General features: G+C 33.6%; 2 protein-coding genes across 3 annotated transcripts in view; one reads left to right on the forward strand and one right to left on the reverse strand.

The window, feature by feature from the left end:
- KFase (kynurenine formamidase) overlaps positions 1-23,332 on the forward strand; it is a 127,160-nt gene that overhangs the window by 85,364 nt on the left and 18,464 nt on the right. The window lies entirely within an intron of this gene.
- Inx7 (innexin 7) lies at positions 6,033-11,467 on the reverse strand. The gene is made up of 7 exons (XM_018444894.1): positions 11,131-11,467; positions 10,706-10,796; positions 10,523-10,595; positions 9,026-9,203; positions 8,118-8,455; positions 7,384-7,574; positions 6,033-6,408 (listed from the first exon to the last, which is right to left on the reverse strand). The coding sequence occupies exons 1-7, from the start codon at positions 11,216-11,218 to the stop codon at positions 6,093-6,095; spliced, it is 1,275 nt and encodes a 424-aa protein (XP_018300396.1). The 5' UTR covers positions 11,219-11,467; the 3' UTR covers positions 6,033-6,092.

A 23,332-nucleotide genomic window follows, 5' to 3' on the forward strand; every position in this document is an offset into this window, starting at 1 on the left:
TTTGACGGTGCCAGTTCAGTGCACTGGATACATATATAGGATATCAGTGCATCATTTTGTCACAGTATAAAAGGATATACAGTAGGGACAAGCAAATCTGTAATTTATAGCATGCAAATGTGTACAATTATTGATAAGTATGTACCTATATGATATTCTTGATATCTTATATATTATTTAATTATATATAGTAAAAAATCATTACTTAAAGTTATGAACATGAGATGTCGAGGTTATTTTTCTGCGTTCTTCCTGCAGTCTAGTCAAGTCCTTACAATTTTACAACTCGAAATGGCACTTCAGCTTTAGCACTGAAAATCTTGGCGTGTTCTTTTGAACTTGCACTATTCAATGCAACCTATGGAACTGGTTCAGTGTTGGTGTGAACTGAGTGCGCACTGATGCGCACTAACTTTTTTCCAATCGAAAACGCTATTACATATCCTATTTTGTTTATGGGCTAAGCCCAGTAGAGGCTGCGTCAGGCTGCGTATCTGTAATCCTGTATTGTGGAATTTTTGAATATTTTTTTCGGTGTCTGAAACATATCTAACGTTAATTCTTTTTATCTAATAGCGCTGCAAATTCTAAGGGTGAAATCACACGGTGCGGAAAAAGACTGCGGAATAGAGAATGCGTCATCATTCTCATCATTGAAGCGCTATTCGGAATAGCACCGTGTGATTTCACCCTTATAGTTTACCGTGATACAAAGAGAATTTGTTAATACATTTAAACTAGGTAACAGACATTACAGAAACTAACGTTTATATTTTTAATTCTGGGCCTCTATTCTTGAAAAGAAACGTATACGAAATTCTAGAAAAATACTATAGTATACGTAACATATACTGTGGTATTTCTCTAGACTTTCGTATACGTTTCTTTTCAAGAAACGCGTATACAAAAATAGAATTAATAAATTAATAAATTGGTTAATAAATTTTTAGTAATAAATTAATGAAAATTTTGTAACTTGTAGGATTAAAAGGACAAGTTACAATATCTTTATTTGTGAGTATCTAAATGAAAATAAAATACCTCAGACAATTATATATACTATTGTAAAACAAAAACTTTAAGAATAAAAATGTTTACTTAGGTGTACGATTTTTTGAAATTGTAGCGTAACTTCTATCATAGATGTGTTATCAACGAGATGTTACAGCAGACTGAGCGGCAATCGCTGCTGCGTGCTCAGACGGGTTTACGCGTGTCTCGTGTGATTTGTTTGTAACGTAGCCTCGATTATTCTACTTATCCCTAGTTTACTGACCCCGGTCTCCCCTACTTGATATTTTTCAAAATCGCCACATGATATCGAAAACTAGAAGCTTCAATCAAAATTTTGGTACTCTGTAAGTAACATTCGGTTGCGTACAGTTTTGGGCAGGAGGGTGGTCGAGTTGACGTGGAATGACCCATATATATGTATTAACTTACAGCTTTGTTTTTATTTACTTATTTATTATTTATTTTATATATATATTTATTTATTATATATTATATAAAATTAAAAATAATATTCTTTTTGTTTATATTATATAAAGTTTTCTTAAAATATAATAGAATAACTTTACCGAATAATCAACCAAGCCATGATGGACAAATATCTAGAGACGGAGAGCGTGCTCTGATGTCCCAATACTCGTACAATTTTAGGTGTTAAGACATTCCTGTCACCGTCTATACTTCTCAGAATCGAATGGCAAATCGATTTTTGAGTGCGAAAAAAAAATCAATTCTCAATGCATCGAATCCGGCATCACTACTCTACGAGTAGATTTCTAAAATGGCCGCCGCTGGAACAAAATTTTGCTGACGTTCAAAAATATGCGCATAAGCACACCTTATTTCTTTCCATCATGTTTCCAACATTCAACAAAATTATCTTCAAATCTGTATCTACATTTTTAAATATTTCCATGGAAAACTGTCTTTTCTGTGTATGACTAAAAGCTGTAAACGATAACGACATGTCAATCCTGACTCGACCCAAATCATTTAGACAGCAGGGTCTGTAATATAACTATATACCTAAATACTGATCCTGAAAATGCACATATGTTTTCCAGATTTTCGGTCGTATTTTTCCACTTTTCGATCCCTCTTCAAAACTGACAAAGGTTAACTTTCGGATGAGTTTCGAATATTCGGCTAGTCACAAAAGCTCAAGTTACTATAATTGGACAACATAAGTGTTTCAAGTTCAAATAAACGTAATGTTATAAAATTTGCATTATTATACAAAAAGTGGCTGGCAGTAACTGTTGGAGCGAAGAAATTGTTTATTTCTCAAAGTTGGTTATTTTGCATTAAAAATCGTATAATAAATTGAATATCATATAATTAATTAGAAGAAATATAAAGCATTATATATAAATATAAATATAAATATATGCAGGGTGTCTCACTATCGCATTTTCTCTTAAGAACGTATACTTGAGGTAATTTTGAGACAAAAATCCTAGTACAAAAATGTCGAGGCTACAACTGTTTTCGAATTATAATTGGTTAAAGATAGTGTATAATTCGAAAACTATTATAGCTTCGATATTTTCGTATTAGGATTTTTGTCTTAGAATGTTCAAAAGAATCCAGAAATAATAATAGTCTATAAAAGTAAAATAGTTTTTAACTTATAAGCATTTAAAGTTAACTTATAATTCAAAAAATTATTGTAGTCTCGACATTTTCGTATTAGAATTTTCGTCTCAAAATTACTTCAAGAATATATCCTTAAGAGGAAATGCGGTAGTTGTGAGATACTGTGTATATATGTACACATACTAGTATATACATAGAGGAGAAGGTGGTATTATGGCACCCCAGTTACATTTTACACAATAACTTTGTTAATAATCAATATTTAAGTTTAAAACTTGACAATTACATTCGTTAAAATGTTGTTGAATCGATTCTGGATTCAAAGTTACGAAATATTTATTACTTAGGATACTATTAATAAAAATGTGGCGACATTGCATAATGACTCGAAGAAAAAAAATGAGTGGTAATGTGACCTTTTATAAAAATAGCCTTAAAATGTTAGTTTTGTTTACAAAACAGTATTTGATTACAAAATTAACAAAAAAATAAAACATTTTAAAATGTATGCAAGTGAATGTATATACATTCACATAACTTCTATATATAAGCTGCTCAGTACTAAAAATCTCAGTACTAAAAATAGTACACGTAATATAAACTATAGATTAACCGTAGAGCTATACAATCGATTATTAAATAATTATTTTGATATGAAAATCTCAAAAAAGAGGTCGTGAGTAATCAATATCCATAGATAGCCACATTAGCAAAATGCCATGGTATTGTTTAAATTTGCATAACTCAAAGTATATACAGTCAAATAAAATGTTAAATAGCAAATAATACACTCAAAAATACATATATTCATGTGATAATACGCTCAAGTTTAAGAAAAATAAGAAAATAGGTGTAATTAAATGCTAAAGTGTACCTCAGAAACGTTTCGAAATACTATTGTAGAAAGTAAAAATGCGTTATAATAAGTGCTGGCTATTGAGTAATATTAATTAGCGTCATGGTGTAACGGCGAACTACTGAACTAATAATTCCATAAGTAATCATTAGGATTCGCTATGTAATAGCGGAAATATTAAGGGAGGCCACAATATGTACACTGGCCATAATACCACCTTCTCCTCTATATACTTGAAGTGTTTTTTATTGAAATATATCAATTTATAATATTTATATATAAATTTTTTTAGATTCTATATTTAAAAAGTCATATATTAGCCTTTTAGTTTTGAGCTATAATTTTAAGTAAGATTTTTCTCTTTTAATCGCATAACTGCGTTTGTGGGGAGAAATCTCCGAAAATTGTTATCTTCAACATCCGGAAATCCAACATCCGCTATTATTAACTCTCAAACTAATTGGACTCTAGAAAAACTAAATGTTATCTGAGTCTTCCTATAATTTCCTCTACGAATACGATAATTCAAAGTAAAAGTAAAAGAAATGCCGTTATGATCATTACTGGCAGAATCAATTTTGACTATCTCCGTGCTCATTTGCAATCGGCACAAAGTTACGGGTTCTATACGCATGTGCTTAGTCGCGATATAAGCCCCGTTATAGAGGTATAAGCCCCGTTTCTGAAACACTCGCTACGGATATTGCATCGGTCGATTGCAATTGTGCCGACTTGATCCGTCCGGGTTTGAAGCAAGAATGACGTAGAACAAAGAAAATAAACGGCGTCTCGTCAGAGTTTGAAGTCCAAGTGTGCCGACACGCAGACATAAAGTTTCCCGGTCTTTCTTTTTCTCGTCGCCTCTCATTTCCCGACCAAGAGAACATAATGGTTGCAGTTCCGACCGTGACGATTCCAGCTCGCCGGCCCGGACTCTCGGGTTTCTCAGTATGCATCCGCACAAAGACAAAAGCCTGCTGTAACGAGAGCTCTAAACGTCTCGTTGAAGAACTTCTGGATGAAGGATGTCGCGCGTCGTGACCCAGTCACGTTGTGCTTTCAGCACAAATTATGAATTTCACTGGAATTGTTATACATAGTAAATAAGTATCTGTTTTATTATAAATATTTATTGATAGAATTTGTAGAAATCTACACATTACAGTATGCGACTCTCTTTTAATCACTATTATGCTGAGTGTGACACAGTAACGCAATGATTGCAATTAAAGGAAATCATATCGAATAAATATTTGGTAGAAGGACAAAATATTTGTGTTATAATCAAATTTGCCCCCGTCTACTCATTTTATTTAACTAAACCGATAACTGAAGTGTTAGTTGTGAGAGTCGCATTTTTTTTGGCGCATACTGTATATTATAAGCGTTGTGTTTTAACTGTAGCATACAATATTCTAGAAATATTTAATGCCATGACGAAAATAAAAATCGGAGCGACGAGAATAAAATAAGTTGAATATAAAAGGAGAGCAACAGAAGCGTAAATAAAACTTCTAAGAAATATAAACACCCTTTAACATTTCATTACATTTCCTTACGTTCGATTTGCACTCCGATTTTTATGTTCACTAGTGTATAAATAGCTTATGCTGATCGATTATGCAACATCTAAATACAATTATTTAACAAAAAACATGTGGTTTTCATATAAATGCTAAATCTAAAACTACAGTAGATATAGAATCGAAAATGATCTCTCACGTGAAGCTAAAAATCGAAGCTATTCTTAGATGGAAAGTGACGAATACGAAATAAAAGTAGATCTTTTATTAAGTCGATATTTTCGAACGACCGATGAAAGATAAGCGAGTAATAATTCTTTAGAGCTGTAAAACCTAAATGTATCGAACGCACGATTGTTCGATACTAGGCCACGGCATAATTCCAATCAGAGACCTTAACGACTTAACGATTCGAATTATCGTCGGACCTATTTATCAAGTCGGTGCAACGTACGGAGATATTTACGCGTATATCGCTTGTATGCGCATATGCTCGACATACGATCGCACGTAACATACACACGAATCCTCCGTACGAGATAGTTAAAAGACGATCGACTGTGAGCAGTTATATCATGCGTGGTTACAAATGTAACTATTCGAGCCTGTGACACGACGCACGCGAGACGTATTATATTCTACAATCGTAGTAAATCGCAGCTAAAGCATTATACGTTTATACGTAAAGAGGCAATTTGGCAGTGTTATAATACGTGTGTGAATGCACGCGATTGTTGTTCATGTAGGTGCACAATATATTCTTCTTGCTATCCGCTTCGAATAGTCCGCATTTTTGCACGCGAGATAGCGATCTTGGATGGCATAAACTTTAACAATGCAACGATCATCGCATTATTATAAATCACATGCAATTGCAGTAGATTTATCCAATATTTATCTGTTAAACTATATCATTGATTTTACGTCGATATTTTCGTAGGAACTCTTTATATAAGTTATATAATTAATAAAATATTAAAATTATGTGTTACAGTTTGAAATTTCAAAATCAAGACAATATGGATTTAAACAATTATTGATCCATTTATCCATGTCATTAATATCTTTCTCTTGAAATCGTCTATTTACAGATAATTATTTAGGGGCTATTTTATTTTTTCGTCATTCTTTATTTTTTCCTCATTCTTGGGAGATTTAATATTATCTCCCCATTGCTTGTTCAGCAATTCCTGCTCCACTTCTAGCGGTAAAATTTTATAACGAGCATGACGTTTATTCTCCAGTTCCTCCGCCAAACTCTGAAGGAGTTCCTTGAATACATAGTTGTCCAGATTTTTCGCTATGTAATAGAGAAACAGCCAGTCACCGAAGTAGTACTCGTGAGTGACCTTGAGTACGTTCCATGGATTGTACTTTCCAGGGCATGCCATGGAAAACACTAACTTGTTGAATGACGTACTTCTGTAAGTGAAAAAACCGCAATAAAAGTCGCTCGCCCGCGGCATCGCAGTCGTGGTTTATATCATCATTTTTATATTAAAGAACCCTTATCGCGGTACATTAACGTCACTGCTAGTTCCTGTATACTTTCTTACATTTCGTCATTTATATGGTATTTTTAAGTAGGCTTTTTCTTAGATTTCGTTGATGTGTATTAAGCTTTGTAGACACGCTTCTCTATATGAAATGTAATATTATATTTTAGCGTATACTTTTATGGAATAATATTATGAACTTTACGTTAAATTTACAGCGGATATACTATTAAATAATAATATTATTGCTTCGATAAATAAAAATAGAAATAGTTTTTTCCGGATAAGATATGAATATTCTACACGGAAAGAACGATTTTATTAAAGCAAAAATTTAGATACACACACACAGATCTAAAAATAATTTGGTTGAATTGTCAAAATAATTATGTAGAAAACTCAAGCATGTTGCCAAAATTTTTAATATTCTAACAACCAGCTTGAACATCCCATATAATTATTTTGATAATCTAATAATATTATTTTTAGATTTGTATCTAACTAAATTTTTAGATATTTCAGCAAAATCATTCTTTTCCTAGTAATTCTATATATATATATATATATATAACATCTGCAGTATTATAATTTCACAATCAACAATCTAATCGTCATATAATACATATATTATTACCCTTATATTATTGAATGTGAAATTATAATATTAATGTTATGTTACTGATAATTGATATTTAATGGATACGCTGAGAAAACCGTCATGAAATTACTTTTGCATAGAAATTACTTCTGCAAATTACGTATATGATGTATGATACTTGTAAAGTCGTCAAACAAGAATTCCCAGGAAAGAAACCAGTGAGCGAGTACCGTGACGAGAATTTATAAAGCCACAAAACGTAATATGCTGATGGAAAAATACGTGGAGACCAAATTTAGCAACCTTGCGTGAAGGACCATAGTCAGTATTCTCCAAACCAATCCCAAACCGGTTAGCACCGCCAGCACGACAAACCAGAACCAAAGGACTGTATAGATCTTTTCGTTAACGATGTTCAATGCCATCACACACAGCGCGTCGTGCTTTTGTATGGTACCAGAAGGACCGTACTTATGAAAAATGCATTTAGTTACCTAAGAACATAATTGTATATTCATGAATGTCACTGTATTAATTAGGTGAAAGACATTGACATTGTTCGAGATTACAATTTGTAATTAATAATTAAAGTTGACAAAACTGTAAATACTAATAAAAATTAACAATCGAAGAATTAATTTTTTAAGAAAGATGGAAGAATGAAGAGTTAGATTTTATTAATTTTGATAATCGATGAAGTAGTTAATAAAAATTTTGCGTTTCAAAATCGGATTTTAAAACGTAAAAGATTGTATTATAAAAGATTGATAATAATATTAGATTGACGATTAATAATTCAATGAATTTACAGTTCAAATAATAATCTGACATTAACAATGTAAACTATAATAATAATTATTATATAATATCATGATATAATAATCTAATCTATGTAGCATCGATTACTACATAGTCACTGCAGCTATCAATATTATCGAAAATATTATATAACATATCACGTTAATATTGTTAGAAACAACAACATCGACTTTAATCATAATATTGTATAGAAAAATAACAACATGTTAAAATTATACCTTTGGGAATATTATATCAAGTGGATTTATTTTCTCCTTAGACGGAGGCTCCGAGACCGCTTGACCAAGACCGAGGAAAGCTCCTCCGAGGAACCAGTCGGTCAAGTAAATTTGCATGATCACGTTTATGAAATTCAGAATCTCGCAAATACTCAGACTGTATGCCCACGGACGATTCAAGTGCAAGCGGTTTATGAAGCCAATGCGAATCTGTTGTATCTTCTCATCGCGTTCTTTTCTCGATGGTACTTTGATGTTATCGTTCACCTTAATCTCCTTGTCGTTTAATGACAAAGATGCCATGTGTAATCCTGATACCAGCATACTTAACCGGCCGCCTAGAATTTTAAAAAATTATGACAATCTACGCACAGTTTTCGCAATACTGCCTGTAACAGTTCTCGTTTTTGGATGTAAATATTTTCGAGTAGGACAATACGTTCTCTTTAAATCCTTTGGAACGAATCTCATTCCATTGAAAAGAGTGAAAATTCTGTCACTCTTTTCAAGAATAATATCAGTAAATAGCGATCTAGTCTCTTTTTAAGAATGATAGAATTTCTAGTCTTTAAGAATGAGATTTCATTCTTTTGGGATGAAATTAACTCCAAATTTAAAATGTTTGATTCAAATGGTTTGAATATTTAAATAATAAAGAATATTCGAACGTCTTTATTGTGTGGTTACGAACGTAATGTCTACCTAACTATTCTCTGACATTACATAAAAGTAATTTTACGAATAGTGTAATGTTACATTGTAAGTGGGACACTGTATGCACGTGTTATATGACTAGATCATGACGGCGAGAAAAGATTAATGATGATTAGCTCGCCGCTTGAAATAAACGCGCTCGTAAACGTCGCGCGATACGTAGACGAGTACGCGAGATATGAATTGGTAACGACCTTCCGTTTTTCGCCATAGGTAGTGCGGCAAGTAAAAGAGGAGTGCCTGGAAGAACAGAATAAAGGGCACCCATTGATAATAAGCATGGTGTATGACAGGATCGTCTTTGGCAGCTGGTCCAACGCCAGGATGCGGTAATTCGCCCTGTTGTACCGCGGTAGCATTCAGATGCTTCACCTGAACGGTTGAAAATCAGTTGATAATAGGGAGCGTCTACGGGAAATAATAATGGGTATTTTCCATTTGGTGACATAAGACGACACAGGTATCGTTCTGGCTTTGTTATTCGAATGTCCAGAAAGATAAAACAACGTTTGCGTCGATTTGTGTTACTTACTAAATGGAAAGTACCCAATTATATTTAGACTTTTAACTTTCATAGACGGCAGAAGAAAAGGACTTTACAGTCAATAATTTCCTAGTATGACAACTTTATTTGGATTATTCATTTCCGTACTTATTGTGCGTAAAATAGCAAACATGTGTAGTCGATAAATTCATGTTATTATAAATAAAAAGGTCATTATATTAAAATGATGTAGAATCAGTAAAGAAAGTTACATCATTTTTAAAAATTCAAAAGAGATTTATAGATTCATAAAACCGAAAATCGAAGAAAATAAATAAGAGCTGAGCCAGGTTTTTTGTGCTGAAAATATTGTGTTTTAAATATATACAGATTAAAATATTAATTAAAAATGTTCTCAACAAATAATAAAATTAAAAATAAATGTTGTACATTGATTGCTCTTTTTATTTTTGAATAACAAATTATATAATGATCAAGAGATTATTCATATATACGTGCATTGTACATACTAATATTTATTGATTCCGAGACAATATTTGAATTAAATTTATTGATACGGTATGCTTATGATTACTTTAAAATTTACGTTGATGTCATTGTAATGTAAAATTACGTCCATATTTATTTTAGTTTCATTATTTGACGAACATTTAACACACCGAAGATGACTGTAGTAAAAGTCGAAACCTCGTCTGTGACTTTGTAATATATGACTTTGTTCATTAACTCTTAAACGCTCCATTACGGGAACAAACACACTGATGTATGGGATAGTCCAGTAAAAAATGATTCATCGAAATAATGTCGAACTGACATCGATAAGATGATTTTAGTTCGATAACTAACTGACGGTCATTTTTTGCTGGGACCACACCCAATTCGATTACATGTAACTTTCATAAAAAGAAATTAACATATTGCACAAAGTTATTTTTTCAATCGAAACACCAGATATTAAGAAACATAATGATGCAATTATATGTATCTTTATTTAAATAAAAAATTACGAAAAAAGTATTGGAAAAAAGTTGGGTATGCCATACCCAAGAAAGGCGTTTAAGAGTCAACTTTTTAATCTATATTTAATATATAATATTTATTAGCATAACAAACCTGCTCGGTTCATCAACTCTTATTTATCTACTTCCTTTTACATCATTTATTTTCAACAGAACTTTAGACTTACCACGGTGTATGTGGACATGAAAAAGCAAAATGTCTCGATAACCTGTGATGATACACCAGAGTCGGCGATGCACCTTTTAAAAATAACATAAGAATTTATCTAAAAACCGATAAACTACTTAAATCCAACGTAATTATAAACAATTTAACGCAATCAAAAATTGTACGATTACTACACATATACCTTATATGTTCCCCGATAAATTGTCTGGAGGTGACCAGAATAGACGCAATGAGAAGCAACAGAAACGTAGCCCTGTAATGTAATCTGAAAACTAAGCATACCCATTCTTTTCTTTTTACTTTTATTTATTATATATATTTAATTATAATATCATATTTAAATATGTGTATTAAATATAAATGTATTTTTTTTTTGTTTAAGTATACTTATATTTAATACACATATTTTTTTCATTTTTACTTATTGTTAGCTAATACATATAATGTTTTTAAGTAGATATTATGTAAAAGCGATAACTAAATCGATAATTAAATTTGTGCGATAATTAATGACGCAATGATAAGTAAGTTCTTCCAATCATACATCAATTGTCAGAGATAATTATAACATAGAAAGCACATAGTGTTAGAATGGAGATATCTTACTGATATTGTCAATGGCTACCGAATTTTGATTAACTTTGAATTTAACGTGATCTTTGAGGACCGAGAAGGCAGCGATCACGGTTGTCATGCTGATCGATTTTCCACGACTTTTCCAGAAGCGAAAAGTTAACGTTCCTGTTTGTGTCGCCCGAGCACAATAACTTGCGAAGTCAAGAATTCGCGTTCACGTCGCGCCGCTGATATACGAGCGCGAATCTTTCGTGTTCAGTAAATGTCGCGATTGTTGAGATATTCGCGGAACTTCGTATTCGATCGCAAAACGCGACACTGCACATACAGTACCGATCAAGAACATACTGAAAACTCGAAAGCTCAATTTCTCGTTATCAGAAACAATGATTACGCAGCAACCTAGACGTTCCACAAAACTTGGTATCGAGAGAGGCAGTGTTATTATTGTTAAGACGTTTCCATTCGTTCAGATAAGAGCAGATAGCGCGCAGTTGACGCGAGAAGACACAGTTATAACTGCGAGTCGGAGAAATAATGAGTATATAATCTGCAGTATTGATTCATGATTTTAACGACAATCCTCTTGCGGAGAGTGTGGATGATACATCGACCTATGACCCAGTTGTTGTGAACCATCATCGCGAAAGAACCCTTAAGCATAGCTATGGATAATTGAACAATAAGTTTCAATAGGAAAAGTGTTTGTGAGGTATATGTTGTCTCAAGGCGAACTCTTTTTGAAATTGAAAACGACATGAAGAAGATTGCACAAAAGGGAATAAATCAGCAAACTATAAATTTTTTTATTAAATAATAATATTTATACATTTTAAAAGTTAAGGAATATATTTTATTATTTACTAATATTTATTTTAAAATATGTATTGTTTAGTACTTGTTAATTTGATATTGAAATATTCTTAAATATTTATGAGATTATTTATGATGTGCCAAGAGAATTAATATCTCATAAATATGTAAAACCTGTTTAATGATTTCCGAATCATAAATTTTAAATTCTATAATATATAGCACCAAAAATAATTTTCAAAATATGTGATTTTTTTAATAAAAGGATATCTGTCAAACAATTTTAACGGAATCTCATTTGTGAAATATAAGGCAACGAAATACCATACCATTTATATATAACTTATTTATTTTTAACAAAATTTACAGAACTGAAATATAGAATTAATTATATATATCAAAACCTAAAAATGTGATAATTAAATGATATAACATTTCATCATCCTATATTATTTAATTTATTATTTACATTATTTATTTACAAACACATATCTCATTCAATATATATATATCACAAACGGACATTTTATAATTTTTCTCATGAAAAAAATTTATTATTTTTCAATAAAGATTCATTATTTTTATTTAAACAACGCATGAAAATATGATTGAACTATTATGGATGCTTATTCTCTTCTTGAATTATTCTGTCCATCAGTATCATTAAAGGTACATCTTATGCATAATAGTTATTCTAAAAGGTTCCATAAACACGCTAGACACAAAATACAGCGCCGTTAATATTCATTCGGCCTATAATGAGTTCTCGCAAGACAGCGAATCGCTCACAAATTACAGGTAAGTGTCGACAGGAACGGATTCACATTTTACAATATGACAGTCACATTTTAAAATGTGAGGTTGATGACTTCTTGAAACCGGAAAAGAAAATAGTATTCCGGTTTTCAATATAAAATTTCTAAATATTTTCACTTCATCTCGTGAAATCTTTTGAAAGTCGAATTATCGATTAGAACTAATATAAATCATTAAAATTTTATCATGTAGCGGTTCTTTTTGCATAATTTTTACTCATTAAAAGTTATTATAACGGGTCGCTCAACATTTTCGTTGTGACATGTAGAGACACATTTAGCGTAGCTATCGCTAAACAAGTCGCTAAACAAACTCGTTAAGCACACTTTCTCGTCAAGTGCTTTCAATTTACGATAATTTGTACGGACATGTTAACTGTCGTAACGTCTCTTGATCCGTTACACAAAAAAAGATAGCATTTCGCTGCATCATACATGGCTAATGTCGTTATTTATGTAACCCTGTTGTCGTAAAAAAAAAAGATGAATTTTCTCAGATCTACATCTTTGATATCAAGTTTTATATCCACGATGATAGAAATTGTTCCAAGACCTCAGATGGAGAAAGAATCAATAAATCATTTGAACAGTTTAACAATTTGACCAATACAATTGGTCAAATTCTTTCTCCGTCTGAGATCTTCTCGGAGCGATTTCTAGCATCGCGGACACAAGGCTTTAGATGAACTCGACGCACAACTGTGCATTCTAAACCTAAGCCTATCTGGTTTCCCCGTGCAGCTCCGCCCCTGGACGGATTCGGAATCGGGTGCCGTGTACGGCAAGCGAGCCATGCTAGCCAAGCTGGATGATGGAGACCAACTGTGGCGCTTGCTTGCTGTACGCGCGGCACACAACGTAGACGTTGAACGTCGACGTGGACGGGCGAGGACAGGAACCCTTTCTTTCGAGGACTCGTTCGTTCTGCCGCCGGCTTGACTCGCCGGGGCCAATGGCCGGTCAAAGTCCCACCTTCGACGTTCTCCAGCTCTGCTCCCCTCGTTCTCCTCACGCGGCCTCTTCGTACTCTTTGCCGGTGTAGCGATCACCCTTGGCGGTCGTCCTCCCATAGCTTGCCGTCCCCTATAGCCCCTCGACGTCCGAACTTCTTACACGTCCGATGCTCATGAAGGGGGGCCGTCAAATCGAAACGGAGCGCTCGCTGCCGACTCGTCGCGGTCTCATCTGATTGCCAGACTCGCTTGGGAACGTTATTCCAGAATAAATCCTACCTTGTTGATCAATCAACACTGATCGAATGTCGTAAATGATAAACACGAGGCCGATTCGTGATCACGCGGACGCGTTATCTTGAATAAAAATCGAAGCTCGTGACAAAAATCCTTTTCTCCGAAGAATGATAAGAATGACGCCATGAAATGACACAATGACACTTCTAGGTACGTTCTCGAATCTCTAACGCAATACCTCTATTTCAAAGTGAACATTCGAAATTCTCGGAACGAGACTGATGAATCAAGAGGTCTGTTCGCGTTGCTTGCACTTTTTGCACTCAGTATCTTTAGTATCTTTACGTTCTCTCTCTTCAATGCTTGAATGTATATTGTCTCGTTTTAAGTACAAAAATTTTTGGAGATTTCGAGCAACACGAATGAATCTAAGATTTACTCTGCAGCGATGTGGCTCACGAATGATACTTGGCTCTGGGAATGACAAGAATATTCTAGCGTGGTTATAAGTGCCACCGGATTAGCAACTGACACCTTGTACAAGCATAGAAATATGTAACGCATCCAATACGACTCGAGTTACCTTTGTATACTCGCGTATCGTAGATATATACGTATCGTTTCGTTCCTATGATTCGCTCGTTAATAGCTGGATTTGTAATTGGAGCTCACTGTACAGCTGAATAACATTCGTCAGCTGAGGTCAAGAATTAAAAGAAGCAACCCCGCAATTTCAGTTTTAATTGATGGTCACTGGTGTGCTGCGACACACGCAACGCTACTTGTGGACCACTCGTAAATTAACTCGCGAGAATCAATGATTTATTTCCGGAACAAGTGGATTTGTCTTCGTAAATAAATAATTATCTCTTACGAGTTAGTCTATTGATCAATGGCGTGTGTGTAATGTTGTTCCGGGGCCATAAATTAAAATCGGAATATCCCATGCGTTATATCTCCTTCGTCTTCATTCGGCCCCTTAATTATACTTCGGATCGGCCGACCGAGCAAGTCGCCAACAAGAGACGTCGGCGAACGTACATTTAAGCCGCTTGAGATTAATTTATTAGACTATTTCTATGCCACTGCTTCTCTTTGTCTCTCTGAATTTACATCTTCGTTGTTTACTCGCGTTCCACCGCCGCGAGGATATACGAGAATATATCAATTTATTGCAGTGGCGGATTTGGTCGGGGTTCTCGAATCATCGTAATTGTAGTTATTTCCTTTTTAATTTTATAATTGTTAGTTATGAATGACATATTTTTATTGTATCCTCCTTAGCTCCCTTATTTCAAAAGTGACACAACTAAAAAAATTAAGTTTCTTAGAAAAGGGGAAATTATTGTTTAACTTGACAGAAAATTATTGATCAAATAATATCGACAAAAAAAAGAATATATTCTTAACATAATCAAACGTCATTTTTATCACTTTCGTTTTATAACTCTTAAAAAATTATCTTTTTTGAGTGGTGACGTTTTGACGATTTTTCAATGAAGTTTATTCATTTTCGATGATTAATGAGATAATGTTTTATCTAACTCATTCTAAATAATAATTTGAAAAATCACGTTCTTGTAGTTGTATCACTTTTAAAGTAAGAAAGCGATAATGTATAATATTATATATGTATATATATATGAGGAGCAGACTTTCAAAATTTTTTTATCCAAAATTTATAATTTTCAGAAAACGAGAAAGAAAGAAATTCTGCACATAAGAAAATTACGCACTTTACAGAAAATAATAATATGCCAATCAGTAGGATGTGAAATATTAAACAAAATTGCTAAACAATTGCTAAAAATGTTAAACAAATGCATTTTGTTTGTCTCTAATTAAAAAACATAATGCACTTCGAAAAATATCTAGTTTTTTCAGCATATAAACTAACGAAAACTAATGAAAAAATGCTTTCTGAACATCTCAGAGTAGCTTATAATATGAGTCTTTCAACACTGAACACTACGCCATCTCTAACTAAAAAAATGAAATTTTGCACAAAATATATTTTGGAATTCTGCTCTTCATATACAGGGTGTTTCCAAATTAAATCGCAAAACTTCGGGAGCGTGTAGAGGAGTAAAAAACTAAGAAAAAAAGTCCTATAGACATATGCTCGTTTTTGCTCCGTTTCAGAGAAATCGAAAAAATACGATTCCCTGCCTGCAAATCTCTTCGTAACGCTGCTTGAAATCGGTTGTTTTCTTGTCGAATTGAAAATGTTCCAGTCTCTCGCAATCTATTAAATGTCAACATAAACACTCTTCGGTTTGGCACTCTTCTGTTTGGAAATCGTCGTGCATATTCTCGCACCGCCTTTAAAGCATTACCGTTGCAGAAACCGTATACAAAAACCATATCAGCATATTCACTATTAGAATACGTACGCGGCATATTGCAAAAGACAAAATTCATCTACTGTTAAAGGCTTTCAAAGAGCGACTGACAAATTCATAACAGAAAGTGGAAAATGTAATCAAATATGTCGGTGCTAGATATGGCAAGAAATGTAAACATTTTTTTTCGATTTCTCTGAAACGGAGCAAAAACGAGCATATGTCTATAGGACTTTTTTTCTTAGTTTTTTACTCCTCTACACGCTCCCGAAGTTTTGCCATTTAATTTGGAAACACCCTGTATATATATATATATATAGAACGTAATATTAATCTATTGTTTTATTAAATAGTGAGATATTTTGTATGTCTCTCGAGGATCTCCTACTTCGAGCGTTACTAACAAGTTCTCTTTTTCTTCTCTTCTATCTTTCCTCTCATTTAAACCTATTAGCAAGTTTTCCTTCTAAGGGAACTTAAAGTTCTCCATTAAGGGAACAGCAGGTTCTTCTAAGGCAGAAATGCGCTAATCTTACTCACGTCTCCGAATATGAGCGAACTCGGCTCACGTTCTTGTCCGATTCCAAAAATGCTGCTCGTCTAGCCGGTCACGTTACACGTGCGATGTAACGTGACCGCCACCACTTTATTATTCCGATCTGGTCGTTAACGTCAGATTACTGTCTGCTTGCTATGGTATGCGAGTCAGCGCGACGAATCGTCACAGAGATGAACGTTTCCTTCGGGATAAATACAGTCCAGCGTGCGTGGAGTCAGGCTGCGTGTAACGAGCGCGTTATTGTGTAACGCAGCTCTCTAATTTATTAGATGTGTGAATGCCCCTTCATGAACGCCCGAGGTAATGCGTATGACGTCACATCATATAATATGTAAAGTCGCCAACGGAATGGCGTATTAAGATATCCATAATTAAATTCTGACCAAAAATTAAAGTAAAAAGATCGGAACGATGTGACATAATGGCTGTACATAATGTTTAATACTGATTATTGTATATTCTTAATATGCTGTATTAGTATTAATAATAATTGTATTAGCTTTGATATTGTACTGTATAATATCATTTAATTATTTCAACAGGATTACTATTAATTCTTTTTTTTTATTATATACTAACGATCTTTTATATGTATGTTCTGGTTAATACTTTTTTAAACTAAAAGTTATTCATGAATATGATATATTGTCACATTTCGTGAAGTATAAGATTAGATAATTGTTATCAAAAAAGTATGATTAAGATATAACTAAACAATGCCAAATGTTTATGATAAAAATCGAGATGTTTCCTGCTGTTGTCACCGTTTACAATGACAACATTTAGCGGGCGGATTTAATCTATTATCTTTGTGAGCATTATGATATGGTGACAACTTGTAAACAGGAAAGTACAATTTTATTTTCAGGGATATAATATAATCTATATGGTATTATAACGTATACATAACATAATTTATATAATATATATGGTGTCCCATTTTAATGTCCCACCCCAAATAACTTTTTTATTTTTGATCTTAGAAAAAAATATTTCAGACAAAAATTGTATGGCTTTGAGGGAGACATAAGATGGTGTCATTAGTTTGACCTTGAATAGTTGCTTGAAGATCAAACTAATGACACCATCTTATGTCCCCCTCAAAGCTATACAACTTTTGTCTGAAACATTTTTTTCTAAGATCAAAAATAAAAAAGTTATTTGGGGTGGGACATTAAAATGGGGCACCCTGTATAACGTATTGTGTAATATATGTGATATTAATTATATTAAAAAAACAACCAATATTCATCAATGCGCGCTAATATTTCGATTTTAAGACTCGTCAACGGAGTTTAGGTTCGCGGTTTTCCCCTTCGGATAATGACGGCCAATTTCATTGCCGTGCGAGAAAATTTAGTTCGCTAATACGGTTCAAGTGCAATAACGTACCTCGATGATCGCGAGGGAAGCGATTTGTCAATTGCTTGGACCTCGAGAGCGCAACGCGCGACGCGCGCTTCGGGTGTCTCCCGTTCGTTAATCGCGGAGGGCGGCACGCACGTGCAGTAGCTCCCCTTTAACGAGTAAGTTAACGAGCCTCCACACCTACGTGTTCCTGACACGTTGTGTAATGAAATCGGCAGCTGTGTAGATAGCAGAACTAAGGTCGCGACATGTCGTTTCTAATATTAAGGACAGTTAATCGTATCACCGTGATCCTCGGTGATCTTTATGACTGTCATTTGCATCTTAATTACCTATTGCATGCAGTGTTGGAACGTATCTAGGTAAAAGTATCTAGATACAGTATCTAGATACTTTAGCTGTACCTAAGTGCATTACCTAAATCTTTATACACTATTAAATCTACAGTGTTAAATTTAACCTGAGTCGCCACTGCTCCTATTAAATATATCATTATTTTTTACCAAAACGATAGTTAAATTTAACTCTATATCGTGTCAATTTGACACTATATAGTATCAAATTGACACTGTATAGTGTCAAATATAACCATTGTTTTAGTATAAAATAACGATATGATTGAGTAGGAGCAGTGGCGACTCACGTTAAGTTAAATTTGACACTATAGATTTAATCTCCAGTGTAGGTGGAGATACCTATATCCGTATCTAGTTATTTTTTGATACGGTATCTTTTAAGTTTAAATACATAGATCAAGGTATTTATACACAAATACTGTCGCCGCCATTAAGAGTGCCTTCCTACAAGCGACACAGTATAACACAGTGACCATCTCATCCTTGTTTAACATTGACGAACAACAAGGATGTAATGGTACACTGTGCCCCATGCCATGTCATCTGTGTCGTTTGTTGAAAAGCATACTAAATCAACTCAGAAATTAACAATCTAGTACTAGTACCTATGCGCTGATATACTAATTAAAGACCGATTCTTATGGTTAAAGCTGTTCATTAAAACTAAAAATTTATGTAATCAAGGATAAGAAATTAATAATGAGTAGAATTAATTTTATAATTTATCAGTTTTGTGGATATGCATATGCATGTAAAACTAAATAATACTCGATATTTATTTAAAACTATTAATGAAACCGATTTTAATGTTATCGTCTGGGTTTTGTTAAAATAAACAAACAAAATGTGATATTTAATTTACGTTATTTATTACTTCTATTTTTCCTGTTTTCCCCCATTTTTCCTTCTTTTTTTTTTGTTGAAAGAACCTAAAAAATATCTAAATTTTCAAATACTTTTTATTTATATCTGTATCTATACCTAGATAATTGTAAAAAAAATGTATCTATACTTACATCTAAATACTTTTCCCACACAATACCTATATCTATATCTAGATATTTTCAAACGGTATCTGTTCCAACACTGATTGCACGTTATTGCTGCTCCCCTTGATTACGGGATACCTTGCCTCGTTGTCGTTGAACCAAATTTAGAGAAAAAAATATTCACGTAACGCTCGCGAAAATATTTACGTGATACTCCAGATACTCCAGATTTGTTGAAACCTGTGTGTAGTTACAATAATTAAGGAATTCAATTATCACGTATAATTAACTAAATATAAGATATGCTTAATACCATTTTATCTTAATTGCTCGGACAGTGGATTCTAGAAACAAGTTTTCCTTCCACACCTACATACTTACCATTGACCTACAAAAATCAAGCGCACTCATTGCGCGAACTGTCAGCGGAGAAACGAGGTTACCAAAGATGAAAAAAAAAATTAAGACAAACTTGATCATTACTTAATCGTTGATATTTATTAGTTTAACTTCACAAGAGAAAACATTTCGTATTAAAATATATATATATGTATATATATATTCATATATAACATTCTCATTCCTTAGAAGGGCAGTGTTCTCTGGCCGCACATTCGATTCACACGTGGGCGAAGAGCGAAGAAACGATAATAAGTAAAAGATACATATAAGAATATAATTTCCTACGCGGATGCGACGACGTGTTCCTTGTTCTTCGTTCTTGAATGTGTGCCGATAAGCACGGTGCCCTTTTCTCGGACCTGTTACAATTATTCTTAATTGCGACGATTGGATCGGTATTGGTGATCAGTGCAATTTCGGTGCGAGATCAGATCCCGCGACGCGGAAATGATTCCGCGTGCGTTTTTTTTACGACAGCGGCGTAAAGCCTATTTTCTTCTGGCGTCTGTTGAAGAAGAAAACTCGCCGAAATTACATCGATCACGGATAATAAACATCCGTTACGACATTCGTCGTTCAACGCCGACGACGTGTACGTGATGTACAGCTACCGTTTCTTAAGCCCTATCGTCATATCGCAGATAGCATATTATCTCTCCTACTCCTACCTATTCTTATAAATTAGCATCGATATATCAATGACGGAGAAGAAAAAAAAGAAATTCTAATGTATAAGGAAGGCAATATGTGTCTCACCTGTTTATCGATATTGTGCGCGCTTTTCAACACATTCGAATGAATGTTACACTATTCATCTATATATACTTCGTATATCTCTCTCCTTCTCTTCATAGAGATACTATATATTTATTCTATATATATTTGTTTTCTTATCACTGTTGCAGTAGGCACGAGAATGCGTGCTTGAACGATCCTTCCCTTATCATTTTTTTTTCTTTTCCGTTTGAATAGAAATCGGGTGAAGTAATATGTATATCAACAGCATATGATATTCTATCTATTACGATGCACCTACCACTGGAAGCGCCATATCGTAAAATCACGAACAAAAGGAAGCGAGAGTTCTTATCTACGCTTGGCAGGATGCAGGCACTTTTGGTTAGTTATACGGCGTATGATTCCGTTACAACTATGCATATATCTCGGCTCAAATGCACATGGATATCCGTCTTTACTCGATCGTGCAACTGTAGCTCAGATAAACACTGCTTGTTAAGAACTTTAATTTCAAATAAGTAATTTTTTTAATCAAGCCTGATCAACGGAATGTGCATTTTTTTTCGTAGAAATTACGTCCCTTTTTTCCTCCTTCAGAATTTCATCTCTAGTAAATTTAAAAATCTCTCGATTATAAATTTAGTGGCTTTTAAAAGTAACATCACGAGGTGAAAAAAGAGACATGTACAATAGAAAATGTTGATTTGTTCGTTCGGATCGCAGTCTTTTCCTGGAATGTCAATTGATTACATAGAAAGGAATGCACTTTGTACCTAACGCTAATCAGGCACTTATTAGGCGTAACGCACATGGCGAGTGGTCAATTTTCTAGGAAATGACAATGAAAAGAATGCTGACTAAGGCAATCATCATAAGCGCAAAGAAACGGGAATAAAGCGAGGCAGAAGGGAAGAACGTCTACCGACGAAAAAGAGAGAGATGTATATAATAATATTATTATTATGCGAATCCTAGCGTTCTCCAACTGAAGGGCGACAGGTTGAAAATACGCGATATGATACCGGATAATAGCGTTGCGTTCGTCGTTAATAATAATATTTCTATCTCACGTATACATCTAAAAGGTGATACAAAATCACGGCGACGTGGAGTGTTTCGATTACCTGGCAGTCTTACTTTGAGCATAGATCTCTCATGGAAATGTTCTAGATGGCAAAAAAGCGGATATAATATAAATCGCGTCGCGTTTTTCTTTCTCTCTAATAACCTCTTAGCGCTACAGCACTACCCATTCGTATGTTTTACACACGTTTTGCCGAAAATAGGCGTTTTTATGCGTCCAAAATGGATCTGACGCAATATATCAGATACATTATCATTATTTATAGTCTACATTAATATCATACAGATAAGATTTCTAAAATTTTATTTCTTTTAATGTACAAATTGTAGACTGCATTTATATAAGAATTTTATATCTTTTTCAAGAAAATCGTGATTTATTATTGCGAATGCTGATAAAGAGATATGAGTTATAATGATATATCATTTTATATATAATTGTATTTGTACAAGATTAAGATAAGAAAACATGAATTGTGTCGAATGAGTTTAAATCGAATTGTATCAGTTTATTAACGAATAGATTGCAAGGCTTTAGCGTAATTTGAGTATTACACAGAAAGAATGATTTTACTGAAGTATCTAAAAATTTAGGTATACATAGACACACATTTGAAAATAATTTCGTTGAACCATCAAAACAATTACGTAGAAAACTCATAACGAGAATGTTACAAAAAGTTTCAAAATTCTATTAAACAACCTAAACATAATTATTTTGATAGTTCAATAAAATTATTTTCAGATCTCATCCAGCAAAATTTTTAGATACTTCAGCAAAACCCTTTTTTCCATAAAATATTCATATCCTGCACGCTTAAAATCCTTTACCGTTATCTCGGTATCGTTATCTTGATAATACTTAAACAATCGTCTCGAGCGTCATCAAATCAGCCATTAATTTTCTACGCTCGCACAACTGACGAAGCAGAAAGTATCGCTGATACGACAGCGCGGGTCGTCACGTTTCAATCTCTGTCGAATAATACAAGCGAGTCAGAGTACTCGGCTCGGATAGTAATGCGATATTAGGTATTCCACGTGAACACGTCAGTGGGACATTAAAGTAACTGATGTTCGCGCTCGCAATTTATGTGTAGAATATACAAATGGTAAAAGGTAGTGCTCTCCTATTTTTTTTCATTTACCTCTTATACGTATTGAAATATCTAAACTATCACTTGAAACACATGTGATGTCGATGGACGAGTGAACTAAAAGCAAACTTCCTCGTTCACGTAATTACATTGCGCATAAATTATTTAATATAAAAATTCTTTTCTTACGCGCAGTACATTTTTAACGTTGTGTTGAAACATCGCTGCGGTATTACAATACTAATCGCCAATTCATGGTACCAGTCTTATATACCATTTAAAAAAAAAGAGAGAAAAATCGTAGAAATATACTTGTAGCGTTGATTCCTCGACGCATCACTTTTACATACATTGTTAAGTCCGTATTATAAAAAGGAATTGACGAAGAATAATCTATGACGTTACAACTTGGTCCCCTCAAAAATATACATTAATTTTACGTTATAAAAAAAAAAAGAACTAATGCGCGAGATACAGCGC

Source organism: Mycetomoellerius zeteki, unplaced genomic scaffold (genome assembly GCF_001594055.1).
Source record: "Mycetomoellerius zeteki isolate Tzet28-1 unplaced genomic scaffold, Tzet1.0 scaffold155, whole genome shotgun sequence".
Taxonomy (NCBI): Eukaryota; Metazoa; Arthropoda; class Insecta; order Hymenoptera; family Formicidae; genus Mycetomoellerius; species Mycetomoellerius zeteki.

Coding starts and splice junctions, on each gene's coding strand:
- Inx7 (XM_018444894.1), bottom strand. CDS start 11,218: ATGACAACCGTGATCGCTGCCTTCTCGGTCCTCAAAGATCACGTTAAA. Junction 8,456..9,025: donor CCTATGGCGAAAAACGGAAG/GTCGTTACCAAT, acceptor TTAAAATTCTAG/GCGGCCGGTTAAGTATGCTG. Junction 6,409..7,383: donor ACTATGGTCCTTCACGCAAG/GTTGCTAAATTT, acceptor TTTCACTTACAG/AAGTACGTCATTCAACAAGT.